Genomic DNA, 24,841 nt, shown 5'->3' with positions numbered 1-24,841 from the left:
TATTCTATCCAGTATTTTTTTTTTAAGATTTTATTTATTTGACAGAGACACAGCGAGAGTGGGAACACAAGCAGGGAGAGTGGGAAAGGGAGAAGCAGGCTTCCCGCCCAGCAGGGAGCCCGATGCGGGACTCCACCCCAGGACCCTGGGATCATGACCTGAGCCAAAGGCAGAGGCTTAACGACTGAGCCACCCAGGTGCCCCAGACCTGTTTTAGATGAAGTAAAATCTGAATAGGAAGTTAGCCAGTGGAAGGGAGGAAAGATTTCCAGCCAAAGAAAATAGCTTGAGTACATGAGTGAGAACCAACAGAATATATGAAAAATAATAAGCAGTTACTACATGCATACTGAACGATAACAAACACGATGTTTTGTTCCTCTTGCATTTTTGAGCCAATTGGTAATACCAATTTCTTCCAGAAGATGGCTCCCTTTAATTATTTTCCAACATCTTCTTATGGAAAAATTTCCAATATATAGAAAATTTGAAAGAATTCTACAGTGAGCACTCAATACATATTTATTTTCCTTTCTTTTAAAGTAAAATCTATATACAATGAAATGTTCAAATCTTCATGAACATTCCCTGAGATGTTGTGGTTTTTTGTTTTTTTTTAAGACTTTATTTGAGTGGGGGAGAAGAGCAGAGGGAGAGGGACAAGCAGACTCAGTGCTGAGTGGGGGGAGCTGATGCAGGGCGGTGGTGGGGGGAGAGGGGCAGGAGGGTTTGATCCCACGACCCTGAGATCAGGACCTGAGACTTAATGAGCCACTTAGGCACCCTGGAACATTCCCTGAGTTTTGACAAACTGTGTAGTTAACCCAAAACCTAAACAGATATAGAACATTACACAGAAAGTTCTCTTGTATACCTTCCCACTCAATCCTTCCCTTCCCACCCAGAAGCAACCACTGTTCTGATTTTTTCCCATCAAAAGTTAGTTTTGCGGGGCGCCTGGGTGGTTCAGTCGTTAAGCACCTGCCTTCGGCTCAGGTCATGATCCCAGAGTCCTGGGATCAAGCCCCACATCGGGCTCCCTGCTGGGCGGGAAGCCTGCTTCTCCCTCTCCCACTCCCCCTGCTTGTATTCCCTCTCTCGCTGTGTCTCTCTCTGTCAAATAAATAAAATCTTAAAAAAAAAAAAGTTTTGTATGATGTAGAACTTGATATATATAAAATCATACAGTAAGGCATTTTTTTTGGTAAGGCTACTTCCACTTAGCATAATATTTTTGGTACTCATATGTTGATGTGTAAATCAAAAGCTCATTCCATTTTATTTCTGTGTAGTAGTCCATTGTATAAACATATATTATAGTTTGCTTATGTGTTCACTTACTGATGGGGCTCTGCACTGTTTCCTATGTTTTCCTGTATTTATTATGAATACAGCTGCTGTTCTTGTATAAAGTATTTAACTTTTTTTTTTAAGATTTATTTATTTGAGAGAGTGCACAGGAGTGGGGGGAGGAGCAGAGGAAAAGGGAGAGAATCTCAAGCAGACTTCCCACTGAACTTGAAGCCCAACTAGGGGCTTGATCCCATGACCCTGAGATCATGACCTAAGCAGAAGCCAAGAGTCAGATGCTTAACCAACCGAGCCACCTAGACGCCCCTGTATTTTTAAAGTTTTTTTTTTTTAAGATTTTATTTATTTGACAGAGAGAGAGAGCACAAACAGGCAGAGCTGCAGGGAGAAGGAGAAGCAGACTCCCTGCTGAGCAGAAAGCCCAGTGTGGGGCTTGATCCCAGGGCCCTGGAATCATGACCCAAGCTGAAGACAGCTCTTAAGTGACTAAGCCACCCAGGCACCCCTGTATTTTTAAAGTTTTATTTATTTAAGTAATCTCTATACCCAATGTGGGGCTCAAACTCATGACCCTGAGATCAAGAGTCGTGGGCTCTTCCAACTGAGCAGGTGCCCCTAAAGTATTTTTTTACTTAAAAACTTTTTTAAATTACAGAATAATACAAATGGTGCTTACCCTACCTATTTTCCAGGATTGAATTGTGGGACTTAAATCTTTCTATCCCAAAGCACATTATAATTGAAACTTTTTTTAGGGAAAAGTATTTAAAAGAGTCGGACGCTTGGGTGCCCCATGTAGGGCTCCCTGCTCAGTGGGGAGTCTGCTCCTCCCTCTGCCTGCAGCTCCCCCAGCTTGTGCTCTCTCTCTGATAGATAAATAAAATCTTAAATAAATAAATAAATAAATAATAAAAAATAATAAAAGAGTACATAACAATGTACAGACTATTTTAATGAACTCTCCTACCCAACACCAGCTTCAACTCTTACCGGTCCCTGGTCATTTTTTCATCCATGCCCTTACCCACTGGCTGCTCTCTCATTTTAAAACAAATCCCAACCATCATGCTATTTCATCTATAAATATTTAGTATGTATCTCGAAATATAAGAACACTTTTTTTTTTAAGATTTTATTTACTTATTTGACAGAGAGAGACACAGCGAAAGAGGGAACACGAGCAGGGGGAGTGGGAGAGGGAGAAGCAGGCTTCCCGCCGAGCAGGGAGCCCAGTTGGGGCTCCTTCCCAGGACCCTGGGATCATGACCTGAGCCAAGGCAGACGCTTAACGACTGAGTCACCCAGGCACCCCCTGGTTTGATTTTTGATGATATTAAAATGTACTGTTGGGGCGCCTGGGTGGCTCAGTCGTTAAGCGTCTGCCTTCGGGTCAGGTCATGATCCCGGGGTCCTAGGATCGAGCCCCGCATCGGGCTCCCTGCTCTGCGGGAAGCCTGCTTCTCCCTCTCCCACTCCCCCTGCTCGTGTTCCCTCTCTCGCTGTGTCTCTCTCTGTCAAATAAGTAAATAAAATCTTTAAAAAAAAAAAATCCAATCAGTATTCAAATTACCCCCAAGGTCTGTCTAGCGTGTTTGTTCAAATCAGGCCTCAAATAAGACCCATACATTGCAATTGGTTGAAGAAGTTCTTAAATTTCTTTTAATCTAGGCGCCTAGGTGGCTCAGTCGGTTAAGTGTCTGCCTTCAGCTCAGGTCATGATCCCAGAGTCCTGGGATCGAGTCCTGCATCGGGCTCCCTGGGAGCCTGCTTCTCCCTCTCTGTATCTTATGAATAAATAAATAAAATCTTTAAAGAAAAATTCAAGTTGTGAGGCGCCTGTGTGGCTCAATCGTTAAGCGTCTGCCTTCGGCTCAGGTCGCGATCCCGGGACCCTGGGATGGAACCCCGCATTGGGCTCACTGCTCGGGCGGGAGGCCTGCGTCTCCCTCTCCCACTCCCCCTGCTCGTGTTGCCTCTCTCACTGTGTCTCTCTCTGTCAAATAAATAAATAAAATCTTTTTTTTGAAGATTTTGTCAAATAAAATCTTTTTTTAAGATGTTATTTATTTGTCAAATAAATAAAAATCTTTTTTAAAATTTAAAAGAATTTATTTTATTTATTTGTCAAATAAATAAAATCTTTTTTTTTAAGATTTTATTTATTTGACAGAGAGAGACACAGCGAGAGAGGGAAAACTAGCAGGGGGAGTGGGAGAGGGAGAAGCAGGCCTCCCACCGAGCAGGGAGCCCGATGAGGGGCTCGATCCCAGGACCCTGGGATCATGACCTGAACCGAAGGCAGACACCCAACGACTGAGCCACCCAGGCGCCCCCTAAATAAAATCTTAAAAAAAAAAAAAATTCAAGTTGTGCAACCAATGCAGCCGCACAGGGCCTAACACTCAGGAGCATCCCACACCTGGGGTTTAATACCCTGAATTTGCTGTTTGGGTTAGCGATAATGGTATCTTTTTAATCTGTGTTCTGTAAGTGAAGTACAATGGGAATAATAGGGCATGTGCCTGGGGCTTGAAGCCTCAGCTCACGGTGGGTCCACTTCATGCTGCTTCCTCACTTTCTAGGGATGGGTTTGGAGAGTGGCTGGTTCTGCAGTTTGCTGCCGTGCATTCTGCAAGCAGCTTGATGCCCACCCCCATCCAGGACCCAGGTACATAACACATCCCAGGGGACTGCCCATTCTCTGTGGGTTAGGCCAGGAATACAGTGTAAGGAGATGGCCAGATTGACAGCGCCTCCCTCACCACCACCCCCAGGGTGGGGGGGCATAACACGTTGGTCCAGAACCTCACAGTAGGGGCAACCCAAGAGATGGCTGGGCCTCGTGTGTTCCAGTACATGCATCAAGTCACAAGGCAGGTCCCTGGGCACCTGTGAGGGGCTGCACATCCCTAGCGAATGTCCTTGCCTAAGGGAGCATGACATTAAATAGCAAATGAAAAAAACACCATAAAATGTCAAGAGATAGATTACTGAAGAAAGGAAACAGCTTAATATTTTATACCTTTATCCTGCTATTTGAAAAAGGGGGTCCCACTTTCATTTTACACTGCGTCCTGAAAATTATTTGTGCAGATAGTCCTATCCATAGGCTCTAATTTCTCTTTTTCTTTCAATTCACATATTGTTGAAGAAGTTAAGTCATCCTGCAGATGCCAGTTGCATCCCTGTGGAATTGTTTCACATGTTTCTGTCCCCTATATATCATATAATTGGTGGTTAGATATATGAAGACTTGATTAGATTTAGATTTTAAAGTATACTTCATAATTATTAATTTTAATAATTCTTCATAATTTTATTTTTTTTAAGTAATCTCTACACCCAATGTGGGGCTCGAACTCATGACCCCAAGATCAAGAGTCACATGTTCTACCAACTGAACCAGCTAGGTATCCCATTAATGCTTCATAATTTTAAAGAAAGCTTCATAGTTTTTAATGCCATATAGTTTTTAAACCTAGTCATTTTCTAATCTAGTTACTAGGCATTCCTTTCAAAGCCTTCCCTGAAGTCAATGCCTGAAAGTCTTCAGATTAACCAGCCTTCCAGGAACTATGGTGGTAGATTCTAAAAAGGCACATCCCTCCCACACCTGAGAAGAGAATGCTATGGGGAGAAACACTAAAAAGGGGGCTGAGTGATTCCAAAGGCATTCATGTTTACAGTCCTGTCATTGTCTTACTGGAACTTTATGTGGCTTTTAGCACTGTCAAAACTCTTCCATAGGCTTCTCTGAAGTGACTATCATGGACTCTATTTCCTTTGACCTCATCTGCTCAGCCTTCTTCAGATGATTTTCCCTCCATTCCCTTGTCCCTTAAATACTGGTATTTCTGGATTCTTTTTTGCTGATTCACTCTAGTCACTCTTTCTGGGGGTGGTAGACACAGAGATGCAATATCCAGATCCCTCTTCAAGCAAGAGCTTGCTGCCAAACAGTGGACATTGATCATTGTCACTGGCATCCCCACCTATCAGTAGGATCTGGCTCAGCTACTGAGAACCACCTTACTTGGGTCATGATCTCTCTGGGGCAACACACATCTGGTGATAAGGTGGTAGTATAAATGGGTTGATTATTTGGCCAAACATGGAATACTCTGACAGGCAATAATTGTTCCAGAGCTCCTGCTGGGGATAACAGGTTTAGTCGGGCCAGTAATTTATTTAACTTCTGCCTCATATTGCTTTCTCCCCTCTCCTTTCACAGGACTTGATCCCTAATAAACATCTTTTTTTTTTTTAAAGATTTTATTTATTTATTTGAGAGAGAGAATGAGAGAGAGCACATGAGAGGGGGGAGGGTCAGAGGGAGAAGCAGACTCCCTGCTCAGCAGGGAGCCTGATGTGGGACTCGATCCCGGGACTCCAGGATCATGACCTGAGCCGAAGGCAGTCGCTTAACCAACTGAGCCACCCAGGCGCCCCCTAATAAACATCTTGCATCCTAAACCCAGTCTCAGGAAATGCTTCCAAAGAAGTCAGCCTGTAACACTAGGTGATATCATCACACATATTCTATCACCTATATGTCCATTACTCTTAAAATATATCCTATTCCAAACACTCCTTTGAACTTGTTTAACTTCCTAAAACACACCACCACCTTAATGTACTATAGGCATCTGGAGCCCTGACTTTGCAAAATTGGCCCTTTCCCCCACAAACATGCTCCTTTCTCTTATCTGTCTTTTTGACAAATGATATCATTATTCACTAAGTTCTCATCTTCACAATTTCCTTACCTCCTCTATTAACTATCCATTGCTACGTCAACAAAGTATTCCTAAACATAGTAGTTTAAAACAACAAACATTTGTGACCTCATAGTTTCTACGGGATAGGAATTCAAGAGGGTTTATCTGAGTGGAAACAGAAGAGCAAGAAACATGTTCTGCCACTGAGCTTCCAGAGTCTAGAGCAAGGATTTGTTGATTTCAGCCCAATGTTATTCATTTTAGACTTCTGGCCTGCAGAACCAAAAGAATGTATTTCTGAACTTTTAAGCTACCAAGTGTGTAGTAATTTGTTACAGCAACCACAGAAAACTAATACAGCAAGTAAGTATATGTAAAAGATGAAGAAGCAATGAACAGAAGAATGCTCTGTTCTCAGGAGCTATAGGAGGCCGAGAAGAAGGCCAACTTTGGTTCGGTATTGCTCCGTAAGAAAATAAATGAGAAGGAAGGACAGCTGAGCCTTTTTCCTATAAAAAATAATGTAATGGGGTGCCTGGGTGGCTCAACTGCTTAAGTGTCCAACTCCTGGTCTCAGCTCAGGTCTTGAGCTCAGGGTTGTAAGTTCAAGCCCTGTGTTAGACTCCAAATAAAAAAATAAAAGAGAATGTAAGGATAAAGTCACCAAAAATTTATGGATGGTGTTGGAAGCTGTGTCTTATGACACTATATAAAATACTTTTAGGGTCTTCTGTATACCTTCTTCTTATTCTAAGAGTATTTGAGCACAATTTAAGGTGTGATACACACAATGTGTTACAAAGAACCCTGAGAGGCCAGCTCAAGAACGCCCTCTAAGAAAGAGTAAAAGAGCTAAATCTCTAAGATCTGGTTTTCTGCTTTTCCTCCACAGAGCTACTCAGGCCAAACTTAATTTTGAAGACCAATAAAATAAAATCTTCCTAAAATGCTTGGGAAGGTACTATAAATTCTGGGGTTCTGTGTACCAAATTCCTGCTTATAAATCTTCGCTCCATCCTCTACTCATATCCAGCTGTGTCTTGGAGCCTGTGGAAGCCAGGTGGTTTTCTTCTCTTTCTTTTTCTTTCTTTCTTTTTTTCTTTAATGATCAAACATTAATCAGCAGTGATTTAAAACCAAGAGAACTATACAGAGTGTCAGAGTTGACTAAGTTCACCAAGCCATGGAAGCCTGAGGCATCCATTTGCCTATAGTCTATTTAGACAATGTCTTCCAAGTATACCAGGTATTCTGAAAAGCTGGTCAGAGTTGGTCAGACTGTCAAATTCCTCCTCCTTGCTTTTCAATTCCATGCTGATCTCTATCAATTCTTTTTTTTTAATTTATTTTATTTTTCACCCGAGGTGGAGTTCAAACTCACAATCCCAAGATCAAGAGTAGCATGCTCCACTGACTGAGCCAGCCAGGCGCCCATTAACTCATTCTTGAGACTGGTTCCAACATAACTGTACAGCTTTCTTAGCATCACTCAGCCACGTTATCAGACTTTACAAATCTTTTCAACTACCTACTAAAAGATCCTTTTTAACGATTTTTTTTTTTTAGATTTTTTGTTTATTTTTTAACAGCGAGAGAGGGAACAGAAGCAGGGAGAATGGGAGAGGGAGAAGCAGGCTTCCCGCCAAGCAGGGAGCCCGCTGTGGGACTCGATCCCAGGACCCTGGGATCATGACCTGAGCCGAAGGCAGACGCTTAACGACTGAGCCACCCAGGCGCCCTTAACGGGTTTTTTTTTTTTTTTTTTTTTTAATGTATTTATTTGACAGCGCGCACAAGTAGGGAGCAGCAGGCAGAGGCAGAGGGAGAAGCAGGCTCCCCACCCAGCAGGGAGCCCCATGCGGGACTCGATTGTGATTGCAGGATCATGACCTGAGCCGAAGGCAGAGCTTTAACGACTGAGCCACCAGGCGCCCTAAGTGAGCAGTTTTTATAGGCAGCATTAATCAATCATTACATTTTGTTTCCTAGTCAAATACGCCAACACACAATTCAAGGATTATCTCTTGCCACTTCCCAACATATGCTAGTTTCTAGCGTTACATAAGGGCTCAAGCGATTGAAGCATTGGCTCTCCCAGTGGGCTTGGCCAGAGCTCCCTTTCCCAAACCCACAGACAAAAGCTTTGCCCTTCTCTGTGCAACCACCCGCCCCTGGCTGCAATAAGCTAGAAGTTGAAACCTAGCTCTTCCCAGACAGGCAGTTGCCATTTTGCAGTGCTTCAGCGGTTACTTAATAGGGATTTTGTAAACTGAATAATGTATGTAAATGATTTAGCGTAATTCCTGGCACAGAAAGAGAACTCAATGAACGTTAATCATAATTAATGTAAGGCACCGTCATGGACAATTCGATTAGCAAGGCGTGGGAGACAGTTCAGATGTCATTACTATTTTCCAAAGATGAAACGATTAAAATTTAATTTTGCTGGTTGAGGAAATGGGCCAACACAGAAAGCAAAATGTGACTTTAAGTTTTACCTGTGGGTATTGTCTGTAGGTCACTAAACTACATAGAGTTCACATTCTGTGCAGCAGGACGATGGCTCTAGGACACTTGACCGCGCGCGGGAGCAAGAAGGACTCAGAAAACAACCATTCGCCTGCCTAAACTACAGTCAACTTTTCTCTCGCTCCCAGAACTGGCTCCTCCTCCAGAGGAAGGAGGCCGCCGTGATAGACGTCATCACCGAGCGCCGGGGTTAGAGAGGGGAATTGGGGGAGGAGATTGCCCTACTGCCTTATAAGGCTTCTTCCCATGATGCTCTCTTTCTCTTCACCATCTTTCCTTCTTCTCGGCTGCCGGCGCTATGAAGTGAGCAAGAGCCCTAGTCCCCAATCCGCTTCCATCTTCGGGCACAGCACCTCGCCCGCGGCCTGGGCTTGGCTTCTCCTTGCCGCAGACACCCTCCCTAATGGGCTTTCGCTTTTTGTTACAGGGTCGAGCTGTGCAGTTTCAGTGGGTACAAGATTTACCCCGGACATGGCAGGCGCTACGCCAGGACCGACGGGAAGGTGAAAGGCCGCGTCGCCCAAGCTCAGCTCGTGCTCTTTAGAGGAGAGACCGGTCTAATTCGGGCTAAGCGTGTTCCTTTACCGCATCGTTCTTGGTCCCTGCAAGGCTTGTTTCGGGGACCGTGTGTGCAATGGTTGTTAGGATCAGAAGCCTCTAAGTGAACCGCTCTTGAGGTTTGGTCTAGTGTGAGTCAGGTCGGAGATGAGAAGTTTGGGTAACTCAGATGTGCCGAGAAATGGACCACCGAAGTATGTGGCCGTTTTATGGGCACTAGATCCTCTTACTGCCGGTAGGGACCGGAGCTAGATGCCTCCTGGAATGCGATACCCCGCCCTTTCCTGCGCTGCGAGCTGAGGTTTCCCTGCTTTCTCTGTAAGACAGGACAAACCTCAGAGGCCTTGGTGGTGCCACCCAGTTCGCTGCCAGTTGTGTGACACGAGCCTGTTGGTCTCCGGACCCAGTGAGGGGAGAGAACTAGAGTACTAAGAGATCCAGCTCAGCCTCCTGCGTTGAGTAGGTGACTACTTTGAACTCGCTTCTGCAGGTGTTCCAGTTTCTTAACGCAAAATGCGAATCCGCATTCCTTTCCAAGAGGAATCCTCGGCAGATAAACTGGACTGTCCTCTACAGAAGAAAGCACAAAAAGGGACAGTCGGTAAGTAAAATGCAGTTTGATCCTGTGGGGCTCTTAAGTTTAAACTGATTATCAGTTGCAGCTCTGTAAAATTGTAAATGAGACAGTCTGTGTGAGCGCTCTTAAGCTGTAAAGCATCAAACAGTGAAGTGAAAATGACTGATAAGTCGCCTTGTACATCTTAGGCTCGGCTCTCAGGAATGTCGGGTTGAACTTTGGAAGCATCCCCTTGCCAGAGTTCGATAAACTATACTATGCACACTTGAGTTACAAGGCACTGTGGAATTAAGGGGTTCCGGTGGGTAGAAATTAATAGCATGGTAACTTGGTTTTGAGTGTGTTTATAGGATTAGTCCTAAGGGATATCAGTGGAATCTTACAGCATACTAGTTCTCAAGACTGAATGTTTTTTGAAGCGCTCTTTAGCTTGATGGAGATTTTTTTTTTTTTTTAAGATTTTATTTATTTGAGAGAGAGAGAGAGCACATGAGAGCGGGGAGGATCAGAGGGAGAAGCAGACTCCCTGCCGAGCAGGGAGCCCGATGCGGGACTCGATCCCGGGACTCCAGGATCATGACCTGAGCCGAAGGCAGTCGCTTAACCAACTGAGCCACCCAGGCGCCCTTGATGGAGATTTTTGAGGAAAGGTTTTAGTGCCATGGCAGTAGGATTCGTATTCAGGAGGCTTGGAATATTTTAGTGAACACCTGGGTGAAGGACATCACTAGGTGTTGTGAGAGTTCAGAGGAAGGGAACATTTATTTCTGACTTAAAAGTAGATTTGACACACCCATTAGGATAGTCCTTATCCAAAAACAGGGTGGGGGGATTACCAGTGTTAACGAGGATGTGGAGAAATTAGAACCTTTGTGCATTGCTGAATGTGAGATGCTACAAGCACTGTGGAAATGGTTTCACAGTTTCTCAAAAAGTTAAATGCAATTATATCCAGCAACTCCACTTCTAGGAATATACCCAAGAAAACTGTAAACAGGAACTTAACACAGATAATTTCTATGCTAATGTTCATAGCACTGTTACTCACAATAGCCAAAAGATGGAAATGGCCCATAAGTGGGTGAATAGATAACAAAATGTTATATACATACGATGGAATATTACTCAGCTTTAAAAAGCTGGTAACTAGCCAATATGGATGAACCTTGAAGACATTATGCTAAGTGAAATAAGCCAGACACAGAAGTACAAATATTACATGATTCCATCTTTATGGGGTACCTATAGTGGCAAATTCATAAAGACAAAGTAGAGGTTATCAGAGGCTGGGCAGGGGAAGGGAGGAGTGGTGGGGGTTTTTATTTAATGGATGTGGAGTTCGGAATGTTGAAAAAGTTAAAGATGGATAGTGGTGGTAGTTGCACACAACACTGTGAATGTACTTAATGCCACTGAGTTATACACTTAATAAATGCTTTAAGATGGCTAATGTTACGTATCTTTTATTAGCAAAAGTTTGAATTGTACTGTCTTGATCCTGGACATTCCCTACTACTCAGTAGCTTTCCTGTCATAAATCATTTTCCAATTGACTATTTCTTCCATTGACAGTACTTTAGGTAAAAATAAAATAGGTGAGTTGAGATTTGATAATTTTTTTCCAGAAGTAAATTGTTTACTATAAAGTCTTACTGAAATCACTTCTGAAGTGGGGCGCCTAGGTGGCTCAGTGGGTTAAGCGTCTACCTCCTGGTTCCCGCTCAGGTCATGGTCTCAGGGTTGTGGAATTGAGCCCTACTTGAGCACAGACCCTGCTTCGGATTCTCCCTCCCTCCCCCTCTGCCACACACGTGCCCCTCCCCTTTCTCTCAAATTTTTTTTAAATCACTTTTGAAGTACCATCTTCAAAGAGTTTGACTTTTGTCTTTTTAAAGTAGTAAAAAATGGCCAGGATTTGTGAGAGAATTTAACCAATCTATAATTGGAAAATTACTGCCTATTGCAGTATTTTACATATATTCTTTATATCTTTTCAAATGATTGCATGAATTATTTTTGTTGAATATTGCTATGATCTGAATGTATACCCCTAAAATTGAGATGGTGAAATCTAACCCCCAAAGTGATGATATTAAGAGGTGTGACCTTTGGGAGGCTCTGCCCTCAGGAATGGGAATAGTGTCCTTATTAAAAAAATGCTGTTTATCAGGTGCTTGGTCTGGTATTTGTTGTAGCAGCCTAAGTGCACCAAAACAAATAAATAAAATCTTAAGATTGTGTTTCCCATGTTCATGAAGCAAGGCTTATAAGTACACTCCCATCTTTTTGTTTTGTAGGAAGAAATTCAAAAGAAAAGAACCCGCCGTGCAGTTAAATTCCAGAGGGCCATCACTGGTGCATCTCTTGCTGATATAATGGCCAAGAGGAATCAGAAACCTGAAGTTAGGAAGGCACAACGAGAACAGGCCATCAGGTGAGGAAGCCTTCATTATGAGCATTTCAACTGTTGGGATGGATTATGTTGTTTGCATATATAGGCGTAGGAATCTAATTTGATGTTATTTTGTGTTTTGATACTTGAGTCTATAAAGAAATTGCCAGTCATAAATACTGCAGAAGTTTATAATATATTATATACTTAATGATTTGTTGAAATTCTGTATGCAGTTAAAGCTACAATTTCTAATCTATGTTAAGCTGACTTGGTGGTTAATGACATTTATTGACAAACCCTTTGGATTTATACAAATAATTGCAATGGGGAAGGAATAGATAATTCTTTCCCAAAACACTAGCTCCTTGTTACGAAACTGCGCTCTTAAGGAGTAAAACACTTTACCTTAAGTTATTTTTAACTCCACAGGGCTGCAAAGGAAGCAAAAAAGGCTAAGCAAGCATCTAAAAAGACAGCCATGGCTGCTGCTAAGGTAATTGTAAGATTGTCTTGGATTTCTTATTTAAAATAACAGGAGGGGCCCTGGCTGGCTTACTCGTTAGAGCATGTGACTCTGGATCTTGGGATTGTGAGCTCAAGCTCAAGTTGGGTATAGAGATTATTTAAAAATAGATTAATAAAAGGAAAATTTATTTTTAATCCAAATGGTTAATTTGGTTAATGAAAGTTTCAAGTTTTTAAGAAATTTAGTGCAAGGCTCCAATGAAAATGATGTTCATAACTGGTTTCTGGGTGTGTGATTTCAGAGGTCCCTCTGCCAGACAAAAATTGGGAAAGGAGAAAATAAAGGTGGCTTTTGTTTTTAAAGTTTATTTTGAAAAGTTTTCCATAATAGTACAGAGTTTGCCCAGCTTTTCTCAGTGTTACCAGTTTAGATAACCATAGTAAAATTTCAAAGCCATTGATCTCAGGTGACTAATAATGTCCTTTTTCTGTTCTAAGGATACAATTCAGGATCCCACACTGCATTTAGTTGTGTCTCCTCACTTAACCCCTCCATTCTATGACAGTATCTTTGTCTTTCATTTACATATATAGAAGTGGACTTTAAACTTCTCGGGGAGGGTAACTTCTAAGAAAAATATTAGGAATGTAGTTAAATAATGGAAAACCTAGAATACACAGAGAATCTGGACATGAGAAAGGTGATTTATTTATTTTTTTAAAAGATTTTTATTTATTTATTTGAGAGAGAGAGAATGAGAGAGAGCACATGAGAGGGGGGAGGGTCAGAGGGAGAAGCAGACTCCCTGCCGAGCAGGGAGCCCGATGCGGGACTCGATCCAGGGACTCCAGGATCATGACCTGAGCCGAAGGCAGTCGCTTAACCAACTGAGCCACCCACGCGCCCGAAAGAGGTGATTTAAAAAGTTGCATGGAATAATGCCACATAACATGTTATCTTTTTATAGGCTCCCACGAAGGCAGCACCTAAGCAAAAGATTGTGAAGCCTGTGAAGGTTTCTGCACCCCGAGTTGGCGGAAAACGCTAAGTTGGTGGACCAGATTTTTAAATAAATATCTGACTATAACTAGATTGTGGTGGTGGTTTTTATTCTCAAAACACAACATTGGGCCTACATGTAATAGCTGAACTAAATCTTTTTAATGAATTATTTTCTTGGTGAGTTACCCTTTTCCGTGGTAGACACATTTTGTATTGGGCTTGCCTTTTGTTCACTGGTACTTCACCTCTTACCATTAGTTGATAGCTGAGTTAAAAGTGCTTAAAACTTCAACTGTACTATTAATCTCTTCTTGCTTACAGAAAATAAGCTTAAATGAAGAGTACAACTTCATTAGCACCTGAGTAGAATATTTGCTTACAAATTTCCAAGATAGTTTGTTGAGCTGAAAATTAGAACTATAGTTAAAATTGCAAAAAAACAGTAGCCTGATGTTCAAGAAATACTTGTGTGTAAAATGTGATAAGGAAGAGTAATAATTTATGCCAAGAATAGGCTTGCACTGGGGTGCCTGCATGGCTCAGTCAGTTAAGCAGTTAAGTGTCTGCCTTTGGCTCAGGTCAAGGGATTGAGCCCTGCACTGGGCTCCCTGCTCAGCAGGGAGCCTGCTTCTGCCCCTACCCCCCCATGTCCCCGCTTGCTGTGCTTGTGCTCTCTCTCGAATAAATACATAGACAATTTTTTAAAGATTCTATTTATTTATTCGAGAGAGAGCACATGAGAGGGGGGAGGGTCAGAGGGAGAAGCAGACTTCCTGCTGAGCAGGGAGCCCAATGCAGGACTCGATCCTGGGACTCCAGGATCATGACCTGAGCCGAAGGCAGTCGCTTAACTGAGCCACCCAGGCGCCCAGTACATAGAAAATTAAAAAAAAAAAAAAGACTAGGCTTGCACTTCGTTGAAAGTAGATCATCTTGTGTACCACGCTGCCAAGTTGGAAGACAACAGTGAACAAGCCACATCCTCGTTTGAGAAACATTTTTACACATAGAATACTTAGGTGAAGGTAAAAATCACATATCCCGCCCCCTCCACACACACACCTACATTCCATCCAAGGTGATGGAACTAATTATTGTTCTGTCTAGGTGATGTTAAATTCAGGCATTGTACTAGGTGTTGGGAATAAATAGAATAGTCCTTTTGGGGGACTTGAAAACTAAAAATATTTGTAAAATCAGTTTTAAAAATATGCAAGATATATTGGCTCTTGCTTAGAAACTAAGATCTTTTGTGGTAGTGGTTTTTTTTGTTTGTTTTTTTTAAAGATTTTATTTATTTATTTGAGACAGAATGAGAGAGAGCACATGAGAGGGGGGAGGGTCAGAGGGAGAAGCAGACTCCCTGTCGAGCAGAGAGCCCAATGCGGGACCCCATCCCGGGACTCCAGGATCATGACCTGAGCCGAAGGCAGTTGCTTAACCAACTGAGCCACCCAGGCACCCATGTGGTAGTGTTTTATGAAATTATAGGAAAAAAAACCATTAGCTATGAACGAGGAAAGCTTAACCAATCAAAATACCCAACTTGAATTAGCTATATATTTCTTGGGGGTATAGCTCAGTGGTAGAGCATTTGACTGCAGAGCTATAGATTTCTAAATTTTGGACACAAAATCTTATTTAAGTAAGTGCTTTTCTGATTAACACATCTTAAAAATGAAACTGCCAATTCTGATTACCTTTGATTACTGGGTAGCCTGCTGTCCAGCAGGAGCTAGTAAAACCCTAAATACCTGGTTCTGGGAGGATGGCAACTCTTAGCTTTTAGACCAATTAGCCACCTGTAAAACCTTTTTCTTTGTATTGGCCCAAAGGCACAGAGGTGAATCCAAGTATGGTGGGCTTCTCAGCGCTTTCACAGGGATTTTTTGGCAGAAACTGAATTGGGTGTAGGATTTATTTTTAAGTTTTTCTTCACTTCCACGACTTGTTAAATTTTTATTTAAATCTATTTTTTTAGTCGATTTCACAGCTGAAGAGCGATGGTGCTGACCCAGCACACAGTTCTTGAGTTGATTTGGATAGCTGCTTTGGGTGCCCCACCCCAAGGAGGGGAGGGGCGCGGCGCATTTCCACCTTCTAATTCCTCCTCCCTTCCCCTCTGTCTCAGTCTATGGATTGAGTGACCCTAAGTAAATCCCAGGTCTATTGGTTCTGTCTTTCCTCTGCGTCTGGGAGCTCACGTACCTACAGCCAGAGTCATTCAAGGATGCTGCCTCAAGTATCTAGACCATCTGTTAATTTCTGCAACCCCCCACCCACAAGTACCACAGAGACCGGGTGCCATCCTATTTTTTGAGCCCAGTGCATTCACCTGTTGTCTGCCCCTAACCTGTCTCCACAAGGTCAAAGAGCCTCACCCAAAGACTGCAGACTCCAAGTGGGGAGGAGGGGTTGGCCCGGAGTTCTCAGGCGCCAGCAAAGCACTGTCAGTGCCTGACCCGTTGTCAAGTAGGATGTCATAGGCCTGTGGTCTTGTCTGCGCTGCAGATTAAACCCACGTTAGGGTGACAGAGGTCACCATTCTGGGCTACCCGCTAAAAATGTGAAATAGAACCCACAGTGCACACTGGAAAATGCAGTTCAAGTCGCCTCAGCCTTTTGTGCATTCAGTAAATATTGGGTGTAAAATGGAGAATTCCCCCCCATTTATGTAAAAATATGTGCAAATTAGGCTGTAAGAGTGCTAAATACTCCTCCCCACTCATTGCCAACATCGTTACCTTCATATATAGAAAACTGCCCCTATGTACTACGATCATTCCAGAAAAATCCCGACTATTCCATGCGTGATTTGGAGCCAATAGTTTTAAGTTTAGAAATTACAGTAAGTCCTAACATTGAAGGACTTGGATTTTATTTATTTTTTCATTTTTATTTTTTTAAAGGTTTTATTTATTTGACAGAGCGAGACAGCGAGAGCAGGAACACAAGCAGGGGGAATGGGAGAGGGAGAAGCAGGCTTCCCGCCGAGCAGGGAGCCCGATGTGGGGCTCGATCCCAGGACCCTGGGATCATGACCTGAGCCGAAGGCAGGCGCTTAACGACTGAGCCACCCAGGCGCCCGAAGGACTTGGATTTTAAACGTTTAACTGGAAATTACATTTACATGTGAATGGGGCTGTTTTGGTCTTGTGTCCATAGGCTTACATTTTACTAAGAGTCTCAAAATCTGATGCTTTTATGTTGTCGGGGGAATCTCAGAAGGTAGGCGGAGGTAAAAACAGACTCCTCTACATTTTGGCGTACCTCGGGCAAGATAACAGCCCACCAAGTCCTACACGTGCTCAGAGCTTGAGAAAGGGGAAAAATAAAAAGGGAAACTGCCAGGACTTAAGATGTCTGCTCGAAGCGACTTCGGTCTCCCAAGAAGGGCCTACCCGCTTCCAATATGTCCGCCCGTAGTCCTGACGTCACTCGGTCGGCTTCATCAAGCCAGAAAGCCGGTGCGTTCCAATCAGAACTCAGTCCCCTCACCCACTGCCCTTGATCACGTCACTTCCGGTGGTGCAGCAGCCATTTTGTCAGTCGCCAGTGGATCCCGCGCGCTGGAGAAGTGCAGTTCCCCCTGGTTACCAATTCGTCCGTTCTCCCTTCGCGCTGCGGGCGCCGTCGAAGAGCACTCACCTCTGATACACCGGTTCCTCCCTATAGTCCCGCCGCCGTTGTTGCATCCGCCCGGAGCCAGTGCGTTGTCTTCCTCCCCCACCACTGACAGGCGCCCTCAGGGAGCCGCCGTCAGCGATGTCAAGCGAGGAAAGCTACCGGGCCATTCTTCGATACCTGACAAATGAGCGTGAACCGTATGCGCCGGGCACCGAGGGCAATGTCAAGCGTAAAATCCGCAAGGCGGCCGCCTGCTATGTGGTGCGCGGTGGGACTTTGTACTACCAGCGGCGGCAGCGGCACCGCAAGACCTTCGCGGAGCTGGAGGTGGTGCTGCAGCCGGAGCGGCGCCGGGGGCTCATCGAGGCGGCGCACCTGGGCCCGGGTGGCACTCACCACACCCGGCATCAGACCTGGCACGACTTGTCCAAGACTTACTGGTGGCGAGGTAGGACCTCGCCCGTGGCGAGGGGGCGGGCAGCGACTTGTTGCCCAGGCAAGGCCCGCTGGCGGAGGCGGGCCTGTTTGTGCACGAGCGAGTTTGGGGGTCCCAGACGCCCCTCGCCGGCCCAACCTGCGCTCGGCGGCGGAGCGGCTGCCAGGCGGAGCCGAGAGGGTGGGGGACGCGAAAGGAGCCGCACTTCCCACAGGAAGGAGGCCGGGGAAGCTGGGGGCGGGCCCTGGCCCGGGGTGGGGCGAAGGGGGCTTCCCCGGGGGCCGGGCCAGCCGCCGGGAGGGGCTTGGACGTGCGGGCTACGGCGGCCCCGCCTCCATCGGCTGCGCTGGAGGCGGCGCCTCCTGCCCTCCGGGGACGCTCCTGGGCGGCGCGGGGCGGCGGTTGCGCGGAGCTACGCGTTGTGCCTCCTAAAATCCTGTTGTGCTGATGGTGTGGGGGAGGGACGGTCCGCCCCAAGCCTGGGTTGCTTCCTCAGGCCGTTTCCGCTAGGGTTTGGGCCTGCGGTTTTGAGGTTCGCTAGATCTGCTTGCACGTATTCCTCAAACTGCGCTACGGCGGCGTAAATAAGCAATAAGGCAAGAGGTGATTTGAAGTGACTGGAAACGGCCATCTTCAACTTCGATTATGGGGCAAGAATTCAATGTGAAGAATAGCAGATAACCCTTCGTTCTGAATGTTTTCATGTTCTTTCCTCTGATACCGTGAAAAGCTCTTTGGAAACTGTGAGGCACTGTGTCTACCCGGAAAAGATACGGTTACTGTGGTTGTAATAGTCAGGAAATAACTGCTCTAAAGTTTTTTGACTCCTTGGGAACCAGATTAGGGAAGGAGAGCAAGGGTCTTTGGCACCTTTACCGCTCTCGCTGTCCACAAAGTTGATTTACATTGAACCTGTTCGGTTAGAATTAGCGAAAGCTTTGCAGGCCCTGGTAAGAGAGGTTTTGTCTGGAAGGATTCTGCCACTCACTCTCCTTATGGCTCTGGAGAAGTTGGGAGTCTCGGTTACTTACCTGTGAGTAAAGAAATTAGACTACTGAATACATTCTGAAGTTCAAGAAATTAGACTACTGAATACATTCTGAAGTTCTTTTCAGTTTATGAACTTTGTCATCAAGCCTGTTAATTGACAAACTAATGGGTAGTCCTTCCTTTTGTTCCTTAGAGTTTTTCGTCTTTTCAGAAACGGTCCAGCTGTATTGTCTTCTTAAATGCTTTCCCGTCATTTATTTTCTATTTTAAATCGATATCTGAATGAAATTCCTCTAAAGGGACACAAGTGTGAGGAGTAAACACGGAGTAATTGCTGCATTTTGTTAGGACTGGTTTGGTCAGACCAAACTTGAGCAAATGTTTCAGGTTTGATACTTTACGACGTGCTGGGGTGCCTGACTAGTTCAGTCCGAGGAGCATGCGATTCTTGATCTCTGGGTGGCAAGTTCGAGCCCCACGTTGGGTGTAGAAATTACTTCAGAATTAAAAAAAAATACTTTATGACATGTTAAAAATTACAATTACAGCTAAAAGTAACTGATCAGAGTTTTCCATGCAGGCTTAGTTCTGAGCTCTTAATTTGTTTTTCACTCATTTAATCTTGATAAAACCTTGTAAGGTGGAAACATTTATCTCTCTTACAGATGAGAAAACTAAAAGCACCAGAAGGTTAAATATGTCAGAGGTCACACAGCGGACCTTTGTAATTTCACACTCTTAACCACTGTTAAATGGTGCTGTAAGGGTTTAGTGTTAAGAATTTTCCTTCCCAGGGCCCCTGGGTGGCTCAGTGGGTTAAGCGTCTGCCTTTTGCTCAGGTCTTGATCTCAGGGTCTTGGGATCGAGTCCCGCTGCCAGAGTCCCTGCTCAGTCTCTTCCTCTGCAGCTCCCCTTGCTTGTTCTCTCTCACGTGCTCTCTTTCTGAAATAAATAAATAAAATCTTAAAAAAAATTCCTTCCCTAAATTTATTGTCTGTGAATGATCGTGAATGCGGTTTGGAGGAGGGGTTTTGTTTGCTTTTTGTGTGCAGTGTCTTAGACAAAAAAACTGAGACCATGTTTATGTTTAATTGAAAAATGAAAAAGATACATTTGTTATTTGTATACATTTGTAAAATTTAAAAGTCCTTAAGCAACTAGAATAGCTATTCTTGAAGTACCATACTTACAGTACTAAACCCCTGGCAAGGGAGGCCCTGAGATCCTTTCAGAGGATTCATAAAGTCAAAATTATTTTCATGAAAATTCCAAGGCATTATTTGCCTTTTTTACTCATTGTCTCCCAAGTATACAGCGGAGTTTTCCAGAGACTACGTGACATATGATATATGGCAACAGATTGAATGCAGAGGCATATATGATCATCTGTCTTCTGTTGAGCCACACATTAAAAAGATTTTCAAAAATGTAAAGTAGTACCCCTTTTCTTACTAATTTTGTTTTGTTTTGGAAAATAGTTATTTTTTTTCATAAAATGCTATTTTGTTAACATGTAATGAGTTTTTGTTATTTGATGATCTCATTACTTTTATTATTTTAGTTTTTCCTCCTTTAAAATAAGAATTTGGGGCACCTAGCTGGCTCAGTCCATAGAGCGTGTTACTCTTGATCTCAGGGTCGTGAGTTCAAACCACATGTTGAGCGTAAAGTTTACTTAAAAAAAAGAAAAATAATAAGAATTCATAATCATCAGAGAAGTTTGCCCCCCATTATTAGCTATTCATTCAAAACAGTTTTTTTAAAGTAGCTATTCCTCTTGATATTTAATACATTATCATTTGGATTTTTTTTTGTTTCTACTGAAGATATGCATACTCCAAAGCCATTGTAGACTGTTTATCTGAAAGCTAATAAGATTTGATCAATGTAGGTGATCAAAAAAAAAAGAATTATTCCAGAGTCATTCCACTAGAAGTTGTTATCAAGGACAGTTTACTGAGATTCATTATTCATTCTGCCTTTTCAGAATGCTGCCATCATAAGTTATATTGTAGTGCTCAGGCAAATTTGTAGCAATTTCCCTCCTTTGAGTACAGTTGAAAAACTTTGGCTCAGTGTCTAACATTTACATATAGCATATTTCAGAATGTAAAATGTTAATAAATTTTCTTGCCCCCCCCACCCTCTTATTTTATCCTGCATTGAATTATGTGCTGGAGTTTCAAAATAAATGATTCCCCTGCCTCAGTCAGATGCTGATGCATAGGGATCTACAGTGAAATGCTTCCAAAATATGAAGATGAAATTAGGAGGGGAAACAGATTAAAACTACAAAAAAAAAAAAAAAAAAGTAATAGGTTAAATCAGCTGCCTGCAGAAGTTCCTACCCTAAGGATTGATTTATTTTTGTTTAGACCATAGGATAAATTTTGCCACTGTTACTTGGTCTAGAAGAGGAGGATGTAATCTCTAGAAAACCCACCAAGAACTGGGTCTTTGTAAATATAGCTACAACTAACCATTGTAACCTCTTTGAGGAAAAGAAAACAGATCAAGGAAGAACTAAAATGCATGGAGCTAAAAATGGAAGCCCCGGGACTGGGGGTGGTCATTGTATCCAAAACTGACAGGGAAGGAGGTTCTTGAACAGCTGTCAGGAGCAAATTGTTCAATTTGGCAAATCTCGAAAGCATTGGTTCTCAACCCAGGGACATATTTTGCCTCCCAAGGGACATCTGACTGTGTCTGGAGACAATTTTGGTTGTCATAACTGGTGGTGGTGGTGTTGGTTGAAGTGTTGCTATTGACATTTAGTTGGGTAGAGGTCAGGAATGCTCCTAAACATTCTACAATAAGAATGGACAGGACAGGGTGCCTGGGTGGCTCAGTCGGTTAAGAGACTGCCTTCGGCTCAGGTCATGATCCTGGAGTCCCGGGATCGAGTCCCACATCGGGCTCCCTGCTCTGTGGGGAGCCTGCTTCTCCCTCTCCCCCTCCCCCTGCTTGTGTTCCCTCTCTCGCTGTGTCTCTCTCTCTCAAATAAATAAATAAAATCTTAAAAAAAAAAAAAAAAGAATGGACAGGACAACCCTTTGCACCCCACTCCAACAAGAATCATCTTGGCCCAAAATGTCAACACTGCTGAGGTTGAGAAACCCTGCTCTAGAGTAAGAAACTGTTCTCAAGTTTTTTGTTTGTTTGTTTTTTAAGATTTTATTTATTTGCGAGAGAGAGAATGAGAGACTGAGAGCATGAGAGGGAGGAGGGTCAGAGGGAGAAGCAGACTCCCTGCTGAGCAGGGAGCCTGATGTGGGACTCCATCCCGGGACTCCGGGATCATGACCTGAGCCGAAGGCAGTCGCTTAACCAACTGAGCCACCCAGGTGCCCATCTCAAGTTGTTTTATTAGAGGACTACCCGCCAAGGTCTTTCAGCTTTCTTTGTTTTGATTCTATGCTCAGTGAAGAATCTTTTAATGGTAACGTGGTGTTTTATGTGGGTTTTTTGTTTTTGTTATTTTGTTTTTAAGTACCAGAGAGATTGATCAGTGAGTATTACTGTATTTAACAAATACTTATGTAGTAACTGTTCAAAGAGCTTTATAAATATTAGCAATCACAACAGCACCATATTGTTATCCCATTTTACAGCTGATGACATATAGGCATAGAGAGGTTTGGCAACTTGGCCATGGTCACAAAGCTAGTTAGTGGATTCAGATTTTACTGCATAAGTAGTTTCAACCCTTTGCAGTAATATAGTAAATTAACTATATTTATACATTGATGCCTTTTTCGTGGTTAACCTGAGTCAGTCTTTCCGCTTAATCAATTCTGGATGAACTAAAGAGGTCAGGTTTCTGAATCTGTAAAGCTAGATTTAAGATGATCCCATCAAAGCATTAACACTCAGATGAAAGGACTTGAAACATCGAGTCCCCTTTTGAGACAGTTGATTGACTATCATACATTAATAATTTTTTCCTGCAGTTTTTGTTATTTTCGGACTTTTCAAAATGCTTCCTATGTAGTTTCTCCAATATCATTTGAACTCAACCTTAGTTTATAGTGTAATCAGACTTCTGCTGTATGTAGAATATACTGAACTGTGTAGAATCATAAAATGTTTGGAAATAACAGGCAGAATGAATTAGGAAAAAATGCCGCCTTCTTTGTTTCTTGTGAACATGGAAATTTCCACATTCTCTAAGTGTTTTTTACTTAGAAATATATATTCTCAAGGTGCTTGCATGGTTCATTTGGTTGAGTGTCCAACTCTTGATTTCGGCTCAAGTCACCATCTCAGGGTCTTGGGATTGAGCCCTGCATCAGGCTCCTTGCTCCATGCTGAGTCTGCTTGTCCTTCTTCCTCCCCCTCAGTCCTGTGGCCTGCACATGGGTGCATGCGGTCTTTCTCTCTCTCTTTCTCTCAAATAAAATCTTAAAAAATATATATGTATTCTTGGGGCGCGTGGGTGGCTCAGTTGTTAAGGTCTGCCTTCGGCTCAGGTCATGATCTCAGGGTCCTGGGATCGAGCCCTGCATTGGGCTCCCTGCTAGGTGGGAAGCCTGCTTCTCCCTTTCCCACTCCCCCTGCTTGTGTTCCCTCTCTCAGTGTCAAATAAAAAAATAAAATAATATATATTTATATATTCTTTTGTGTATCTTCTATTCATAATTTACTCTTTTTATTGAAGTATAGTAGACATACAATACCATATTAGTTTCGGGTGTACAACATAGGGATTCAACAATTACATATGTTAGGAAACGCTCACCATGGTAAATTTAGGTGCCATATATCACCATAGAAAGTTATTACCATATTATTGACTATATCCCCTATGCTGTACTTTTCATCCCCATGACTTATTTATAATTGGAAGTTTGTACTCATTTACATTTTTTATTGTAAAATATATGTAATATAAAATTTACCATTTTAAGTATTCAGTTCAGTGACATTGAGTACATTCACATTGTTGTGCGACCATCACCACTGTTCATCTTCAGAAATTTTTCATCACCCCAATCCATTTACTCTTTTTTTTTTTTTTTTAAGATTTTTATTTATTTATTTATTCATGAGAGACAGAGAGAGAGAGAGGCAGAGGGAGAAGCAGGCTCCCAAGGAGCAGAGAGCCCGATGCGGGACTCGATCCCAGGACCCTGGGATCATGACCTGAGCCGAAGGCAGACGCTTAACCATCTGAGCCACCCAGGCACCCTACTCTTTTTTTTTAAACAAAGAGAATGAACATGTTTTTCCTCTTATTGTAAGTAAGTTCTATGCCCAGTGTGGGGCTTGAACCCACAACCCTGAGATAAGAGTCACATGCTCTACCGACTAAGTCAGCCAGGCGCCTCTCCATTTACTCTTAATTGTATGTAAAAGATATATATATCCCTCCAGGCTTTTCATCATTTTTTTTTAATCTGCTCACTACATACCTCATATTGGTATAGACTTTATATTGACATTAGCATTTTCAGACATTAGAATATATATTGTCCTCTAAATACGCCCATGTAGGGGCGGCTCAGTCGTTAAGCGTCGCGGAGCAGGAAGCCTGCTTCTCCCTCTCCCACTCCCCCTGCTTGTGTTCCCTCTCCCGCTGTGTCTCTCTCTGTCAAATTAAAAAAAAAAAAAAATCTTTAAATATGCCCATGCAAATTGATTTTTTATGGAAGTTTTATTTAACCCTAACCCATTATTTCCTAAGTTACATTTTGGGTGGGGGAAAGGGGGTCTATGAACGAATAAATTTGGCAAATTCTTGTTGAACAGGTTTCTTCACTATAGAACTCTCAGAGGTTTGAATATGATAATATCTATTATGTGCGTGTAAAATGAGAGTATAATTTTCTGAATTTATTAGTCCAGTGTATACTTTTTTAGTAAGTATGGGACATAATGCAATTTTTTTTTAAGATTTTATTTATTTATTTGACAGAGAGATTGAGCTGTCACAAGCAGGGAGAGCGAGAGGGAGAAGCAGACTCCCTGCTGAGCGGGGAGCCTGTTGTGGGGCTCTATCCCAGGACACTGAGATCATGACCTGAGCCAAAGGCAGCCACTTAACTGAGCCACCCAGGCACCCCGGGACATAATACAATTTGAGAAATATTGCTTGAATATTATCTGAAGGTTGAAAGTGCAAGGAACCATGGTATAATTTGACATCTTGAAATTCTTTTCAGGAATTCACTATATATCTCTATATCATTTTAGTTTATTAATGAGCCTTTCATTTACATTTTACTTGGGGATT

The 24,841-nt window shown here is 43.0% G+C and overlaps 3 protein-coding genes across 4 annotated transcripts in view; 2 read left to right on the top strand and 1 right to left on the bottom strand.

Annotated features, from left to right (window-relative positions):
• The window catches only part of CEP97 (centrosomal protein 97), a 41,216-nt gene extending 32,119 nt beyond the window's left edge, over positions 1–9,097 (bottom strand). The window contains exon 1 of the mRNA XM_035015297.1: positions 8,528–9,097. The gene's annotated coding sequence lies outside the window, so the exon portion shown is untranslated. The remainder of the gene's footprint in view (positions 1–8,527) is intronic.
• RPL24 (ribosomal protein L24) lies at positions 8,748–13,644 on the top strand. The gene is made up of 6 exons (XM_035015298.1): positions 8,748–8,861; positions 8,986–9,061; positions 9,607–9,717; positions 11,991–12,127; positions 12,518–12,581; positions 13,522–13,644. Exons 1-6 carry the CDS (start codon positions 8,857–8,859, stop codon positions 13,600–13,602), a joined length of 474 nt encoding a protein of 157 aa, XP_034871189.1. The 5' UTR covers positions 8,748–8,856; the 3' UTR covers positions 13,603–13,644.
• Positions 13,645–17,150: 3,506 nt separating this feature from the next.
• The window catches only part of ZBTB11 (zinc finger and BTB domain containing 11), a 30,855-nt gene continuing 23,164 nt past the window's right edge, over positions 17,151–24,841 (top strand). Inside the window, exon 1 of one of the 2 annotated variants that reach the window (XM_035015295.1) lies at positions 17,151–17,631. In XM_035015295.1, the coding sequence (XP_034871186.1) occupies positions 17,322–17,631 (310 nt within the window). In that variant the 5' untranslated portion in view covers positions 17,151–17,321. Of the gene's footprint in view, positions 17,632–17,978; positions 18,653–24,841 lie in introns of those variants that run through there. The other variant, XM_035015296.1, reaches the window with a different exon arrangement.

Source organism: Mirounga leonina, unplaced genomic scaffold (genome assembly GCF_011800145.1).
Source record: "Mirounga leonina isolate KUSES-001 unplaced genomic scaffold, KU_Mleo_1.0 Mir_169, whole genome shotgun sequence".
Lineage (NCBI taxonomy): Eukaryota > Metazoa > Chordata > Mammalia > Carnivora > Phocidae > Mirounga > Mirounga leonina.
This window is presented reverse-complemented; position numbering and strand designations above follow the sequence as displayed.